At 56.3% G+C, this 14,788-nt stretch overlaps 1 protein-coding gene across 2 annotated transcripts in view; it reads right to left on the bottom strand.

Annotated features, from left to right (window-relative positions):
- Positions 1-14,788, bottom strand: part of LOC140392184 (protocadherin-16-like) — a 567,611-nt gene that overhangs the window by 248,345 nt on the left and 304,478 nt on the right. For both annotated transcript variants that reach the window (XM_072477567.1, XM_072477568.1), the window contains exon 5: positions 4,006-4,242. In XM_072477567.1, coding sequence (XP_072333668.1) covers positions 4,006-4,242 — 237 coding nt within the window. The remainder of the gene's footprint in view (positions 1-4,005; positions 4,243-14,788) is intronic.

Below are 14,788 nucleotides of genomic sequence, written 5' to 3'. Positions count from 1 at the left end.
CACTCGGAGAGTTTAATGCTCTGATTCTCACTCCGAGAGTTTAATGCTCTGACTCTCACTTGGAGCGTTTAATACTCTGACTCTCACTCGGAGCATTCAATGCTCTGACTCTCACTCGGAGAGTTTAATGCTCTGATTCTCACTCCGAGAGTTTAATGCTCTGACTCTCACTTGGAGCGTTTAATACTCTGACTCTCACTCGGGGCATTCAATGCTCTGACTCTCAATCGGAGAGTTTAATGCTCTGACTCTCACTCGGAGAGTTTAATGCTCTGATTCTCACTCGCAGAGGTTAATGCTCGGACTCTCACTTGGAGAGTTTAATGCTCTGATTCTCACTGGGAGAGTTTAATGCTCTGACTCTCACTTGGTGAGTTTAATGCTCTGACTCTCACTCGGAGAGTTTAATGGTCTACTTCTCACTCGGAGAGTTTAATGCTCTGACTCTCACTCGGAGAGTTTAATGCTCTGACTCTCACTCGGAGAGTTTAATGCTCTGACTCTCACTCCGAGAGTTTAATGCTCTGACTCTCACTCCGAGAGTTTAATGCTCTGACTCTCACTCGGAGAGTTTAATGCTCTGACTCTCACTCGGAGAGTTTAATGCTCTGACTCTCACTCCGAGAGTTTAATGCTCTGATTCTCACTCCGAGAGTTTAATGCTCTGACTCTCACTCGGAGAGTTTAATGCTCTGATTCTCACTCCGAGAGTTTAATGCTCTGACTCTCACTTGGAGAGTTTAATGCTCTGACTCTCACTCGGAGAGTTTAATGCTCTGATTCTCACTCCGAGAGTTTAATGCTCTGACTCTCAATCGGAGAGTTTAATGCTGTGACTCTCACTTCGAGAGTTTAATACTTTGACTCTCACTCGGAGAGTTTAATGCTCTGACTCTCACTAGGAGAGTTTAATGCTCTGCCTCTCACTCTGAAAGTTTAATGCTCTGACTCTCACTCCGAGAGTTTAATGCTCTGACTCTCACTCGGAGAGTTTAATACTCTGACTGTCACTCTGAAAGTTTAATGCTCTGACTCTCACTCGGAGAGTTTAATGCTCTGACTCTCACTCTGAAAGTTTAATGCTCTGACTCTCACTCCGAGAGTTTAATGCTCTGACTCTCACTCGGTGAGTTTAATGCTCTGATTCTCACTCAGAGAGTTTAAGGCTCTGACTCTCACTTCGAGAGTTTAATACTCTGACTCTCACTTCGAGAGTTTAATACTCTGACTGTCACTCTGAAAGTTTAATGCTCTGACTCTCACTCGGAGAGTTTAATGCTCTGACTCTCACTCGGAGAGTTTAATGCTCTGACTCTCACTCGGAGAGTTTAATGCTCTGACTCTCACTCCGAGAGTTTAATGCTCTGACTCTCACTCGGAGAGTTTAATGCTCTGACTCTCACTCGGAGAGTTTAATGCTCTGACTCTCACTCGGAGAGTTTAATGCTCTGATTCTCACTCCGAGAGTTTAATGCTCTGACTCTCACTCGGAGAGTTTAATGCTCTGATTCTCACTCCGAGAGTTTAATGCTCTGACTCTCACTTGGAGCGTTTAATACTCTGACTCTCACTCGGAGCATTCAATGCTCTGACTCTCAATCGGAGAGTTTAATGCTCTGACTCTCACTCGGAGAGTTTAATGCTCTGACTCTCACTCGGAGAGTTTAATGCTCTGATTCTCACTCGCAGAGGTTAATGCTCGGACTCTCACTTGGAGAGTTTAATGCTCTGATTCTCACTGGGAGAGTTTAATGCTCTGACTCTCACTTGGTGAGTTTAATGCTCTGACTCTCACTCGGAGAGTTTAATGGTCTACTTCTCACTCGGAGAGTTTAATGCTCTGACTCTCACTCGGAGAGTTTAATGCTCTGACTCTCACTCGGAGAGTTTAATGCTCTGACTCTCACTCCGAGAGTTTAATGCTCTGACTCTCACTCGGAGAGTTTAATGCTCTGACTCTCACTCGGAGAGTTTAATGCTCTGATTCTCACTCCGAGAGTTTAATGCTCTGACTCTCACTCGGAGAGTTTAATGCTCTGATTCTCACTCCGAGAGTTTAATGCTCTGACTCTCACTTGGAGCGTTTAATACTCTGACTCTCACTCGGAGCATTCAATGCTCTGACTCTCACTCGGAGAGTTTAATGCTCTGATTCTCACTCCGAGAGTTTAATGCTCTGACTCTCACTTGGAGCGTTTAATACTCTGACTCTCACTCGGGGCATTCAATGCTCTGACTCTCAATCGGAGAGTTTAATGCTCTGACTCTCACTCGGAGAGTTTAATGCTCTGATTCTCACTCGCAGAGGTTAATGCTCGGACTCTCACTTGGAGAGTTTAATGCTCTGATTCTCACTGGGAGAGTTTAATGCTCTGACTCTCACTTGGTGAGTTTAATGCTCTGACTCTCACTCGGAGAGTTTAATGGTCTACTTCTCACTCGGAGAGTTTAATGCTCTGACTCTCACTCGGAGAGTTTAATGCTCTGACTCTCACTCGGAGAGTTTAATGCTCTGACTCTCACTCCGAGAGTTTAATGCTCTGACTCTCACTCCGAGAGTTTAATGCTCTGACTCTCACTCGGAGAGTTTAATGCTCTGATTCTCACTCCGAGAGTTTAATGCTCTGACTCTCACTCGGAGAGTTTAATGCTCTGATTCTCACTCCGAGAGTTTAATGCTCTGACTCTCACTCGGTGAGTTTAATGCTCTGACTCTCACTCGGAGAGTTTAATGCTCTGACTCTCAATCGGAGAGTTTAATGCTGTGACTCTCACTTCGAGAGTTTAATACTTTGACTCTCACTCGGAGAGTTTAATGCTCTGACTCTCACTAGGAGAGTTTAATGCTCTGCCTCTCACTCTGAAAGTTTAATGCTCTGACTCTCACTCCGAGAGTTTAATGCTCTGACTCTCACTCGGAGAGTTTAATACTCTGACTGTCACTCTGAAAGTTTAATGCTCTGACTCTCACTCGGAGAGTTTAATGCTCTGACTCTCACTCTGAAAGTTTAATGCTCTGACTCTCACTCCGAGAGTTTAATGCTCTGACTCTCACTCGGTGAGTTTAATGCTCTGATTCTCACTCAGAGAGTTTAAGGCTCTGACTCTCACTTCGAGAGTTTAATACTCTGACTCTCACTTCGAGAGTTTAATACTCTGACTGTCACTCTGAAAGTTTAATGCTCTGACTCTCACTCGGAGAGTTTAATACTCTGACTCTCACTCGGAGAGTTTAACACTCTGCCTCTCACTCTGAAAGTTTAATGCTCTGCCTCTCACTCTGAAAGTTTAATGCTCTGACTCTCACTTCGAGAGTTTAATACTGAGACTGTCACACTGAAAGTTTAATGCTCTGACTCTCACTCTGAAAGTTTAATGCTCTGACTCTCACTCGGAGAGTTTAATGCTCTGACTCTCACTCGGAGAGTTTAATGCTCTGACTCTCACTCGGAGAGTTTAACACTCTGACTCTCACTCGGAGAGTTGAACACTCTGACTCTCACTCTGAAAGTTTAATGCTCTGACTCTCACTCGGAGAGTTTAATGCTCTGACTCACACTCCAAGAGTTTAATGCTCTGACTCTCACTCGGAGAGTTTAATGCTCTGACTCTCACTCGGAGAGTTTAATGCTCTGACTCTCACTCGGAGAGTTTAACACTCTGACTCTCACTCGGAGAGTTGAACACTCTGACTCTCACTCTGAAAGTTTAATGCTCTGACTCTCACTCGGAGAGTTTAACACTCTGACTCTCACTCGGAGAGTTTAACACTCTGCCTCTCACTCTGAAAGTTTAATGCTCTGACTCTCACTCGGAGAGTTTAACACTCGGACTCTCACTCGGAGAGTTGAACACTCTGACTCTCACTCTGAAAGTTTAATGCTCTGACTCTCACTCGGAGAGTTTAATGCTCTGACTCACACTCCGAGAGTTTAATGCTCTGACTCTCACTCCGAGAGTTTAATACTCTGATTCTCACTCCGAGAGTTTAATGCCCTCACTCACCTGGGGTGTTCAGAGCTCTCACCGAGCCGATATGCGATCCTCTCCTCACATCTTCAGGGATTGTGAAGAAATATTGAGCTTGTTCGAAGAATGGTGGTGAAATGGTACCCGAGACGATGCTGATATTCACCATGGCGTTGACCAATGACATGAGACCATCTGGGTCTTGTGCGGAGATGACCAATCGCTGCACCGTGTCCGCCCGGCCGTGCAAGTGAGCGACGAGTGAGAGGACCCCTGTGGGTGGAATACATGGCATTTAGTTCAGAGAACTCTGATCCCTGGTTCAACTCCCCCTCTATCCACAATAACCCCTGACCCCTGAGCAGAATTCACGCCCCCTGGACATAACGCAATATCTCCCCCATCAGAACACCCTCATCACACACATTCTGACCATATCAAATCTCAAAAAAATATGAAATATTTCCTTCCTCTGGTTGAACTTCCAGAGAGAATTTAATTAGTTATTTTTGCAACTTTTATTTTTATATCAGTTCTATGGGCTTCCTGTTGGAAAAGGCAGATTGTAATTCCTGTTTCCAGAACAATGGGAGTTTATTCTGACCCAAGGTCAGCCAACATTCTCACAGCATTGAGCACTGGTCAATAGTTGAGTGGACAATGTTTTGTGTCTGGTGCCTGTGACCTGTTTCCGACACGGTCCCCACAACCTCCACTGTGTGTGAAACAGTCCACACAGCCCGTGGTCCTGAATCAGTCAGCACTGATCTCCAGCTTACAGCACAGTATTCCTTGGCATGTGTGTAAAGCCTTTTAACTGATGCAGGAAATTGGCCAAAGGCACAGGAAGAGGAAGAGAGTTAGTTGTATCGGAGCCATGGCCAACATCCAGTGACATTTACAACACACATATTGTAAGGTGTGACTGTGGGACTCACTTAGGCATCCGGCACCTCTGGCACCCCCCACCCAGGCAAAGTAAGTTTGGCACAACATGTCTCACACACAGTGCAACTCTGAGTCCTGTGCAAACGCATATCCCCAATTACAAATGGATTTAAAAGGAGGAGGCCCTGAGGAGAGTTAATGCATCCTCGTCGTGTGCCAGGCTCACCCTCAGTTTAAGGTGGTCCACAGGGCACACCTGACGGTGGTCCGGATGAGCAGGTTCTTTGAGGAGGTGCAGGATAGGTGTGTGCGGGGGTGCCTGCGAACCACGTCCGAGGCTCAGGGGTTTCTGGCAGCGGTTTGCTGATGTCATGTCAGAGGTTTTGAAGGTGTGGGTGGTGCCGAGTCGAGAGGTGGCGATCTTTGGTGTGTCGGAAGATCTGCGAGTCCAGGAGGTGAGAGGCCGACGTCCTGGCCTTTGCCTCCCTGGTGGCCCGGAGGCCGGTCCTACTCGGGTGGAGGGACTCGGAGCCCCCAAAGGCGGGAGAGTGGGGGGTGGGGGCGGGGGGGGGGGTGAGTGGGGGGATGAGTGGGAGGTGGGGGGTGAGTGGGGGATGGGGAGTGAATGGGGGGTGGGGGAGTGCGTGGAGGTGAGTGGGGGTGGGGGGGTGAGTGGGGGTGGGGGGTGAGTGGGGGGTGGGGGAGTGAGTGGGGGGTGGGGGGGATGAGTGGGGGGGTGAGTGGGGGGTGGGGGGGTGAGGGGTGAGTGGTGGGTGGTGGGCTGAGTGGGGGTGGGGGGGTGAGTGGGGGGCGGGGGGGTGAGTGGGGGGTGGGGGAGTGAGTGGGGTGTGGGGGAGTGAGTGGGGGGTGGGGGGGTGAGTGGGGGTGGGAGGGTGAGTGGGGTGTGGGGGAGTGAGTGGGGGTGGGGGGGTGCGTGGAGGTGAGTGAGGGTGGGGGGTGAGTGGGGGTGGGGGGTGAGTGGGGGGCGGGGGGGTGAGTGGGGGGTGGGGGAGTGCATGGAGGTGAGTGGGGGTGGGGGGGTTAGTGGGGGGCAGGGGGGTGAGTGTGGGGTGGGGGGTGAGTAGGGGGGTGAGTGGGGAGTGAGTGGGGAGTGCGGGGAGGTGAGTGGGGGGTGGGGGGATGAGTGGGGGGTGGGGGGGTGAGTGGGGGTGAGTTGGGGGTGGGGGGGTGAGTGGGGGGTGGGGGGATGAGTGGGGTGTGGGGGGGTGAGTGGGGGTGGGGGGTGAGTGGAGGGCGGGGGGGTGAGTGGGGGGGTGGGGGAGTGAGTGGAGGATGGGGGGGTGCGTGGAGGTGAGTGGGGGTGGGGGGTGAGTGGGGGTGGGGGATGAGTGGAGGGCGGGGGGGTGAGTGGGGGGTGGGGGGGTGAGGGGTGAGTGTGGGTGGGGGGGTGAGTGGGAGGTGTGGGAGTGAGTGGGGGATGGGGGAGTGAGTGGGGGGTGGGGGAGTGAGTGGGGGATGGGGGGGTGCGTGAAGGTGAGTGGGGGTGGGGGGGTGAGTGGGGGTGGGGGGGGTGAGTGGGGGGTGGGGGAGTGAGTGGGGGGTGGGGGGGTGCATGGAGGTGAGTGGGGGTGGGGGGTGAGTGGGGAGCGGGGGTGTGAGTGGGGGGGGTGGGGGAGTGAGTGGAGGGTGGGGGGTGCGTGGAGGTGAGTGGGGGTGGGGGATGAGTGGGGGTGGGGGATGAGTGGAGGGCGGGGGGGTGAGTAGGGGTGGGGGAGTGAGTGGAGGATGGGGGGTGCATGGAGGTGAGTGGGGGTGGGGGGTGAGTGGGGGGCGGGGGGTGAGTGTGGGGTGGGGGGGTGAGTGGGGGGGTGAGTGGGGAGTGCGTGGAGGTGAGTGAGGGTGGGGGGTGAGTGGGGGTGGGGGGTGAGTGGGGGGCGGGGGGGTGAGTGGGGGGTGGGGGAGTGAGTGGAGGGTGGGGGAATGCGTGGAGGTGAGTGGGGGTGGGGGGTGAGTGGGGGTAGGGGGTGAGTGGAGGGCGGGCGGGTGAGTGGGGGGTGTGGGGGTGCATGGAGGTGAGTGGGGGTGGGGGGGTTAGTGGGGGGCAGGGGGGTGAGTGTGGGGTGGGGGGTGAGTAGGGGGGTGAGTGGGGAGTGAGTGGGGAGTGCGGGGAGGTGATTGGGGGTTGGGGGGATGAGTGGGGGGTGGGGGGGTGAGTGGGGGTGAGTTGGGGGTGGGGGGAGAGTGGGGGGTGGGGGGATGAATGGGGGTGAGTTGGGGGTGGGGGGTGAGTGGGGGGTGGGGGGATGAATGGGGTGTGGGGGGGTGAGTGGGGGTGGGGGGTGAGTGGAGGGCGGGGGGGTGAGTGGGGGGGTGGGGGAGTGAGTGGAGGATGGGGGGTGCGTGGAGGTGAGTGGGGGTGGGGGGTGAGTGGGGGTGGGGGATGAGTGGAGGGCAGGGGGGTGAGTGGGGGGTGAGGGGTGAGTGGGGGTGGGGGGTGAGTGGGAGGTGTGGGAGTGAGTGGGGGATGGGGGAGTGAGTGGGGGGTGGGGGAGTGAGTGGGGGATGGGGGGGTGCGTGAAGGTGAGTGGGGGTGGGGGGGTGAGTGGGGGTGGGGGGGGTGAGTGGGGGGTGGGGGAGTGAGTGGGGGGTGGGGGGGTGCGTGGAGGTGAGTGGGGGTGGGGGGTGAGTGGGGAGCGGGGGTGTGAGTGGGGGGGTGGGGGAGTGAGTGGAGGGTGGGGGGGTGCGTGGAGGTGAGTGGGGGTGGGGGATGAGTGGGGGTGGGGGATGAGTGGAGGGCGGGGGGGTGAGTGGGGGTGGGGGAGTGAGTGGAGGATGGGGGGGTGCATGGAGGTGAGTGGGGGTGGGGGGTGAGTGGGGGGCGGGGGGTGAGTGTGGGGTGGGGGGGTGAGTGGGGGGGTGAGTGGGGAGTGCGTGGAGGTGAGTGGGGGTGGGGGGATGAGTGGTGGGTGGGGGGATGAGTGGGGGGTGGGGGGGTGATTGGGGGTGAGTGGGGGGTGGGGGGGTGAGTGGGGGGTGTGGGGATGAGTGGGGGGTGGGGGGGTGAGTGGGGGTGGGGGGTGAGTGGAGGGCGGGGGGGTGAGTGGGGGAGTGAGTGGAGGATGGGGGGTGCGTGGAGGTGAGTGGGGGTGGGGGGTGAGTGGGGGGTGGGGGGGTGAGTGGGGGTGAGTGGGGGTGGGGGGGTGAGTGGGGGGTGGGGGGATGAGTGCGGGGTGGGGGGATGAGTGGGGGGTGGGTGGGTGAGTGGGTGTGAGGGGGGTGAGTGGGGGGTGGGGGGATGAGTGGGGGGTGGGGGGGGTGAGTGGGGGTGAGTGGGGGGTGGGGGGGTGAGTGGGGGGTGGGGGGATGAGTGGGGGGTGAGGGGGTGAGTGGGGGTGTGGGGTGAGTGGAGGGCGGGGGGTGGGGGAGTGAGTGGAGGATGGGGGGTGCGTGGGGGTGGGGGGTGAGTGGGGGTGGGGGATGAGTGGAGGGCGGGGGGGTGGGTGGGGGGTGGGGGGGTGAGGGGTGAGTGGGGGTGGGGGGTGAGTGGGAGGTGTGGGAGTGAGTGGGGGATGGGGGAGTGAGTGGGGGGTGGGGGAATGAGTGGGGGGTGGGGGGGTGCGTGAAGGTAAGTGGGGGTGGGGGGGTGAGTGGGGGTGGGGGGGTGAGTGGGGGGTGGGGGAGTGAGTGGGGGGCGGGGGGGTGAGTGGGGGGGTGGGGGAGTGAGTGGAGGGTGGGGGGGTGCGTGGAGGTGAGTGGGGGTGGGGGATGAGTGGGGGTGGGGGATGAGTGGAGGGCGGGGGGGTGAGTGGGGGTGGGGGAGTGAGTGGAGGATGGGGGGGTGCATGGAGGTGAGTGGGGGTGGGGGGGTGAGTGGGGGGCGGGGGGTGAGTGTGGGGTGGGGGGGTGAGTGGGGGGTGAGTGGGGAGTGCGTGGAGGTGGGTGGGGGTGGGGGGTGAGTGGGGGTGGGATGAGTGGAGGGCGGGGGGGTGAGTGGGGGGTGGGGGGGTGAGGGGTGAGTGGGGGTGGGGGGGTGAGTGGGAGGTGTGGGAGTGAGTGGGGGATGGGGGAGTGAGTGGGGGGTGGGGGAGTGAGTGGGGGGTGGGGGGGTGCGTGAAGGTGAGTGGGGGTGGGGGGGTGAGTGGGGGTGGGGGGGTGAGTGGGGGGTGGGGGAGTGAGTGGGGGTGGGGGGGTGAGTGGGGGGGGTGAGTGGGGGGTGAGTGGGGAGTGCGTGGAGGTGAGTGGGGGGGTGGGGGAGTGAGTGGAGGGTGGGGGGTGAGTGGGGGTGAGTGGGGGGGGGGTGAGTGTGGGGTGGGGGGGTGAGTGGGGGGGTGAGTGGGGGGTGAGTGGGGAGTGCGTGGAGGTGAGTGGGGGGTGGGGGGGTGCATGGAGGTGAGTGGGGGTGGGGGGGTGGGTGGGGGGCGGGGGGTGAGTGTGGGGTGGGGGGGTGAGTGGGGGTGGGGGGTTGAGTGGGGGGTGGGGGGATGAGTGGGGGGTGGGAGGCTGAGTGGGGGTGGGGGGGTGAGTGGGGGTGGGGGGGTGAGTGGGGGTGTGGGGTGAGTGGAGGGCGGGGGGTGGGGGAGTGAGTGGAGGATGGGGGGTGCGTGGGGGTGGGGGGTGAGTGGGGGTGGGGGATGAGTGGAGGGCGGGGGGGTGGGTGGGGGGTGGGGGGGTGAGGGGTGAGTGGGGGTGGGGGGTGAGTGGGAGGTGTGGGAGTGAGTGGGGGATGGGGGAGTGAGTGGGGGGTGGGGGAATGAGTGGGGGGTGGGGGGGTGCGTGAAGGTAAGTGGGGGTGGGGGGGTGAGTGGGGGTGGGGGGGTGAGTGGGGGGTGGGGGAGTGAGTGGGGGGCGGGGGGGTGAGTGGGGGGGTGGGGGAGTGAGTGGAGGGTGGGGGGGTGCGTGGAGGTGAGTGGGGGTGGGGGATGAGTGGGGGTGGGGGATGAGTGGAGGGCGGGGGGGTGAGTGGGGGTGGGGGAGTGAGTGGAGGATGGGGGGGTGCATGGAGGTGAGTGGGGGTGGGGGGGTGAGTGGGGGGCGGGGGGTGAGTGTGGGGTGGGGGGGTGAGTGGGGGGTGAGTGGGGAGTGCGTGGAGGTGGGTGGGGGTGGGGGGTGAGTGGGGGTGGGATGAGTGGAGGGCGGGGGGGTGAGTGGGGGGTGGGGGGGTGAGGGGTGAGTGGGGGTGGGGGGGTGAGTGGGAGGTGTGGGAGTGAGTGGGGGATGGGGGAGTGAGTGGGGGGTGGGGGAGTGAGTGGGGGGTGGGGGGGTGCGTGAAGGTGAGTGGGGGTGGGGGGGTGAGTGGGGGTGGGGGGGTGAGTGGGGGGTGGGGGAGTGAGTGGGGGTGGGGGGGTGAGTGGGGGGGGTGAGTGGGGGGTGAGTGGGGAGTGCGTGGAGGTGAGTGGGGGGGTGGGGGAGTGAGTGGAGGGTGGGGGGTGAGTGGGGGTGAGTGGGGGGGGGGTGAGTGTGGGGTGGGGGGGTGAGTGGGGGGGTGAGTGGGGGGTGAGTGGGGAGTGCGTGGAGGTGAGTGGGGGGTGGGGGGGTGCATGGAGGTGAGTGGGGGTGGGGGGGTGGGTGGGGGGCGGGGGGTGAGTGTGGGGTGGGGGGGTGAGTGGGGGTGGGGGGTTGAGTGGGGGGTGGGGGGATGAGTGGGGGGTGGGAGGCTGAGTGGGGGTGGGGGGGTGAGTGGGGGTGGGGGGGTGAGTGGGGGTGGGGAGGTGAGGGGTCGGTTTCACCGTTCATGGCCAGGATACCAGGTCCCTCACAGCTGTTGTGAGGAGGCCGAATGTTAAACAGGAAGTTCCCAGAGGGCAGGAAACGTCCCAACAAAAAGCACCGGACATGATGAGATACGGCAGCCAATGTTTGTGAGAACGAATCTCTCGCAGAGGTCACTGAGTCACAGCTGTTCAACGAGGTGAGGGAGGCCAACAGTTTCTAATTAGAAAAATAATCTTTATTATCACAAGTAGGCTTACATTAACAGTTGCGGGAGGAAACTGGAGCACCCGGAGAAAACCCACGCAGACACGGGGAGAACGTGCAGACTCCGCACAGACAGTGAACCAGCCGGGAATTGAACCTGGGACCCTGGAACTGTGAGGAGGAGAGCTAACCACTGTGCTACCGTGCTGCCCATCCCTAATTGCCCTTGAACTGAGTGACTCAATTGGCCATTTCAGAGTCAATCACATTGCTGTGGGTCTGGAGTCACATGAAGGCCGGACCGGGTAAGGACTGGGTGGGAATTGAATCCAATCCCAGCGGTAAGACTGTTCGTTTTAAATTTCAGGTGTTTAAATTAATTTAAATTAATCTAGAATTGTGCAGTGCAGGTTAATAAGGGCTGCCCACCCACTCACATAATTGGTTGGCAGTTAAGTGTCAGTCACCTTAATCTACTTTGTTCTGAAAGTAGGTGGGGGGGGGGTCAACTCAGGACAGTTTAAAAGAGCAACTTGTAACTCACTCAAACAAACAAAGAACAAAGAAATGTACAGCACAGGAACAGGCCCTTCGGCCCTCCAAGCCCGTGCCGACCATGCTGCCCGACTAAACTACAATCTTCTACACTTCCTGGGTCCGTATCCCTCGATTCCCATCCTATTCATGTATTTGTCAAGATGCCCCTTAAATGTCACTATCGTCCCTGCTTCCACCACCCCCTCCGGTAGCGAGTTCCAGGCACCCACTACCCTCTGCGTAAAAAATTTGCCTCGTACATCTACTCTAAACCTTGCCCCTCTCACCTTAAACCTATGCCCCCTAGTAATTGACCCCTCTACCCTGGGGAAAAGCCTCTGACTATCCACTCTGTCTATGCCCCTCATAGTTTTGTATACCTCTATCAGGTCTCCCCTCAACCTCCTTCGTTCCAGTGAGAACAAACCGAGATTATTCAACCGCTCCTCATAGCTAATGCCCTCCATACCAGGCAACATTCTGGTAAATCTCTTCTGTACCCTCTCTAAAGCCTCCACATCTTTCTGGTAGTGTGGTGACCAGAATTGAACACTATACTCCAAGTGTGGCCTAACTAAGGTTCTATACAGCTGCAACATGACTTGCCAATTCTTATACTCAATGCCCCGGCCAATGAAGGCAAGCATGCCGTATGCCTTCTTGACTACCTTCTCCACCTGTGTTGCCCCTTTCAATGACCTGTGGACCTGTACTCCTAGATCTCTTTGACTTTCAATACTCTTGAGGGTTCTACCATTCACTGTATATTCCCTACCTGCATTAGACCTTCCAAAATGCATTACCTCACATTTGTCCGGATTAAACTCCATCTGCCATCTCTCTGCCCAAGTCTCCAAACAATCTAAATCCTGCTGTATCCTCCGACAGTCCTCATCGCTATCCGCAATTCCACCAACCTTTGTGTTGTCTGCAAACTTACTAATCAGACCAGTTACATTTTCCTCCAAATCATTTATATATACTACAAAGAGCAAAGGTCCCAGCACTGATCCCTGTGGAACACCACTGGTCACAGACCTCCAATTAGAAAAGCATCCTTCCATTGCTACTCTCTGCCTTCTATAACCTAGCCAGTTCTGTATCCACCTTGCCAGCTCACCCCTGATCCCGTGTGACTTCACCTTTTGTACTAGTCTACCATGAGGGACCTTGTCAAAGGCCTTACTGAAGTCCATATAGACAACATCTACTGCCCTACCTGCATCAATCATCTTAGTGACCTCCTCGAAAAACTCTATCAAGTTAGTGAGACACGACCTTCCCTTCACAAAACCGTGCTGCCTCTCACTAATACGTCCATTTGCTTCCAAATGGGAGTAGATCCTGTCTCGAAGAATTCTCTCCAGTAATTTCCCTACCACTGAAGTAAGGCTCACCGGCCTGTAGTTCCCGGGATTATCCTTGCTACCCTTCTTAAACAGAGGAACAACACAGGCTATTCTCCAGTCCTCCGGGACATCCCCTGAAGACAGCGAGGATCCAAAGATTTCTGTCAAGGCCTCAGCAATTTCCTCTCCAGCCTCCTTCAGTATTCTGGGGTAGATCCCATCAGGCCCTGGGGACTTATCTACCTTAATATTTTTTAAGACACCCAACACCTCGTCTTTTTGGATCACAATGTGACCCAGGCTATCTACACCCCCTTCTCCAGACTCAACATCTACCAATTCCTTCTCTTTGGTGAATACTGATGCAAAGTATTCATTTAGTACCTCGCCCATTTCCTCTGGCTCCACACATAGATTCCCTTGCCTATCCTTCAGTGGGCCAACCCTTTCCCTGGCTACCCTCTTGCTTTTTATGTATGTGTAAAAAGCCTTGGGATTTTCCTTAACCCTATTTGCCAATGACTTTTCGTGACCCCTTCTAGCCCTCCTGACTCCTTGCTTAAGTTCCTTCCTACTTTCCTTATATTCCACGCAGGCTTCGTCTGTTCCCAGCCTTTTAGCCCTGACAAATGCCTCCTTTTTCTTTTTGACGAGGCCTACAATATCTCTCGTGAGATCTCCCAGTGAGCCAGAGAAGACACAGCCAGAGTGAGACAGCGAAGAGTGAGTTTGGGAATTTGAAGCTAGGTGGGAATTCGAAGCTTGAGGGGGGGAGGAGGTGTTTTTTTTTATCCCTGGTAAGTGATGGTAAGTAGTTTTTCTTTTCATTGTCTAATTTATTTATTTTTTCTTTCGTTTTTTGGAATTGTAGTTGTATAAGTTAACCTGAGGTTTAAGACATGGCAGGAGATCCCAGACCCGTGTCATGCTCCTCGTGTGCGATGTGGGAGCTCAGGGACACGTCCACTGTCCCTGCCTCCTTCCTGTGCAAGAAGTGTGTCCAGTTGCAGCTCCTGTTAGACCGCTTGACGGCTCTGGAGCTGTGGATGGACTCACTTTGGAGCATCCGCGATGCTGAGGACATGGTAGATAGCACGTTTAGCGACTTGGTCACACCGGAGGTGAAAGTTACTGAGGGAGATAGTAAATGGGTGACCAAAAGACAGAGCAAGAGTAGGAAGGCAGTGCAGGTGTCCTCTGCGGTCATCTCCCTGCAAAACAGATATACCGCTTTGGATACTGTTGAGGGAGATGGCTCACCAGGGGAAGGCAGCAGCAGTCAGGTTCATGGCACCGTGGCTGGCTCTGCTGTGCAGCTGGGCAGGAATGGCAGGGTGATAGTGATAGGGGACTCAATTATAAGGGGAATAGACAGGCGGTTCTGCGGACGCAATCGAGACTCCAGGATGGTATGTTGCCTCCCTGGTGCAAGGGTCAAGGATGTCTCAGAGTGGCTGCAGGACATTCTGGGGGGGGGGGAGGGTGAACAGCCAGCTGTCGTGGTGCACATAGGCACCAACGATATAGGTAAAAAAAATGGGACGAGGTCCTACAAGCTGAATTCAGGGAATCATAGAATCATAGAAGTTTACAGCATGGAAACAGGCCCTTCGGCCCAACCAGTCCATGCCACCCAGTTTTTTACCATTTAAGCTAGTCCCAGTTGCCCGTTAGGAGTTAAACTAAAAAGTAGGACCTCAAAGGTAGTAATCTCAGGATTGCTACCAGTGCCACGAGCTAGTCAGAGTAGGAATGTCAGAATAGAGAGGGTGAATGCGTGGCTCGAGAGATGGTGCAAGAGGGAGGGATTCAAATTCCTGGGGCATTGGAACCGGTTCTGGGGAAGTGGGACCAGTACAAACTGGACGGTCTGCACCTGGAACCAATGTCCTAGTGGGGGGTGTTTGCTAGACCGATGCAGGAAGTTGGAAGGTAGTAAAACAGGGACAGGAACAAAAGGCAGTAAGGGGGAAAGTGTAAGGCAGAGGAGCCACAGTCAAAAATCAAAAAGGGCGACAGTACAAGGTACAGTGACTAAGGGGAGCTCAGTGAATAGGACCAGGAATACTAAAAGGAACAAAATAGGAAGCAAAAACATTAATGGTAAGCGACGCGGCAGGTTGTTACATGAAGATATGGGTTCAACGACAAGGAAAATTAGGACAAAA

The sequence above is a fragment of the Scyliorhinus torazame genome, chromosome 15, assembly GCF_047496885.1.
Source record: "Scyliorhinus torazame isolate Kashiwa2021f chromosome 15, sScyTor2.1, whole genome shotgun sequence".
Classification (NCBI taxonomy): Eukaryota; Metazoa; Chordata; class Chondrichthyes; order Carcharhiniformes; family Scyliorhinidae; genus Scyliorhinus; species Scyliorhinus torazame.
This window is presented reverse-complemented; position numbering and strand designations above follow the sequence as displayed.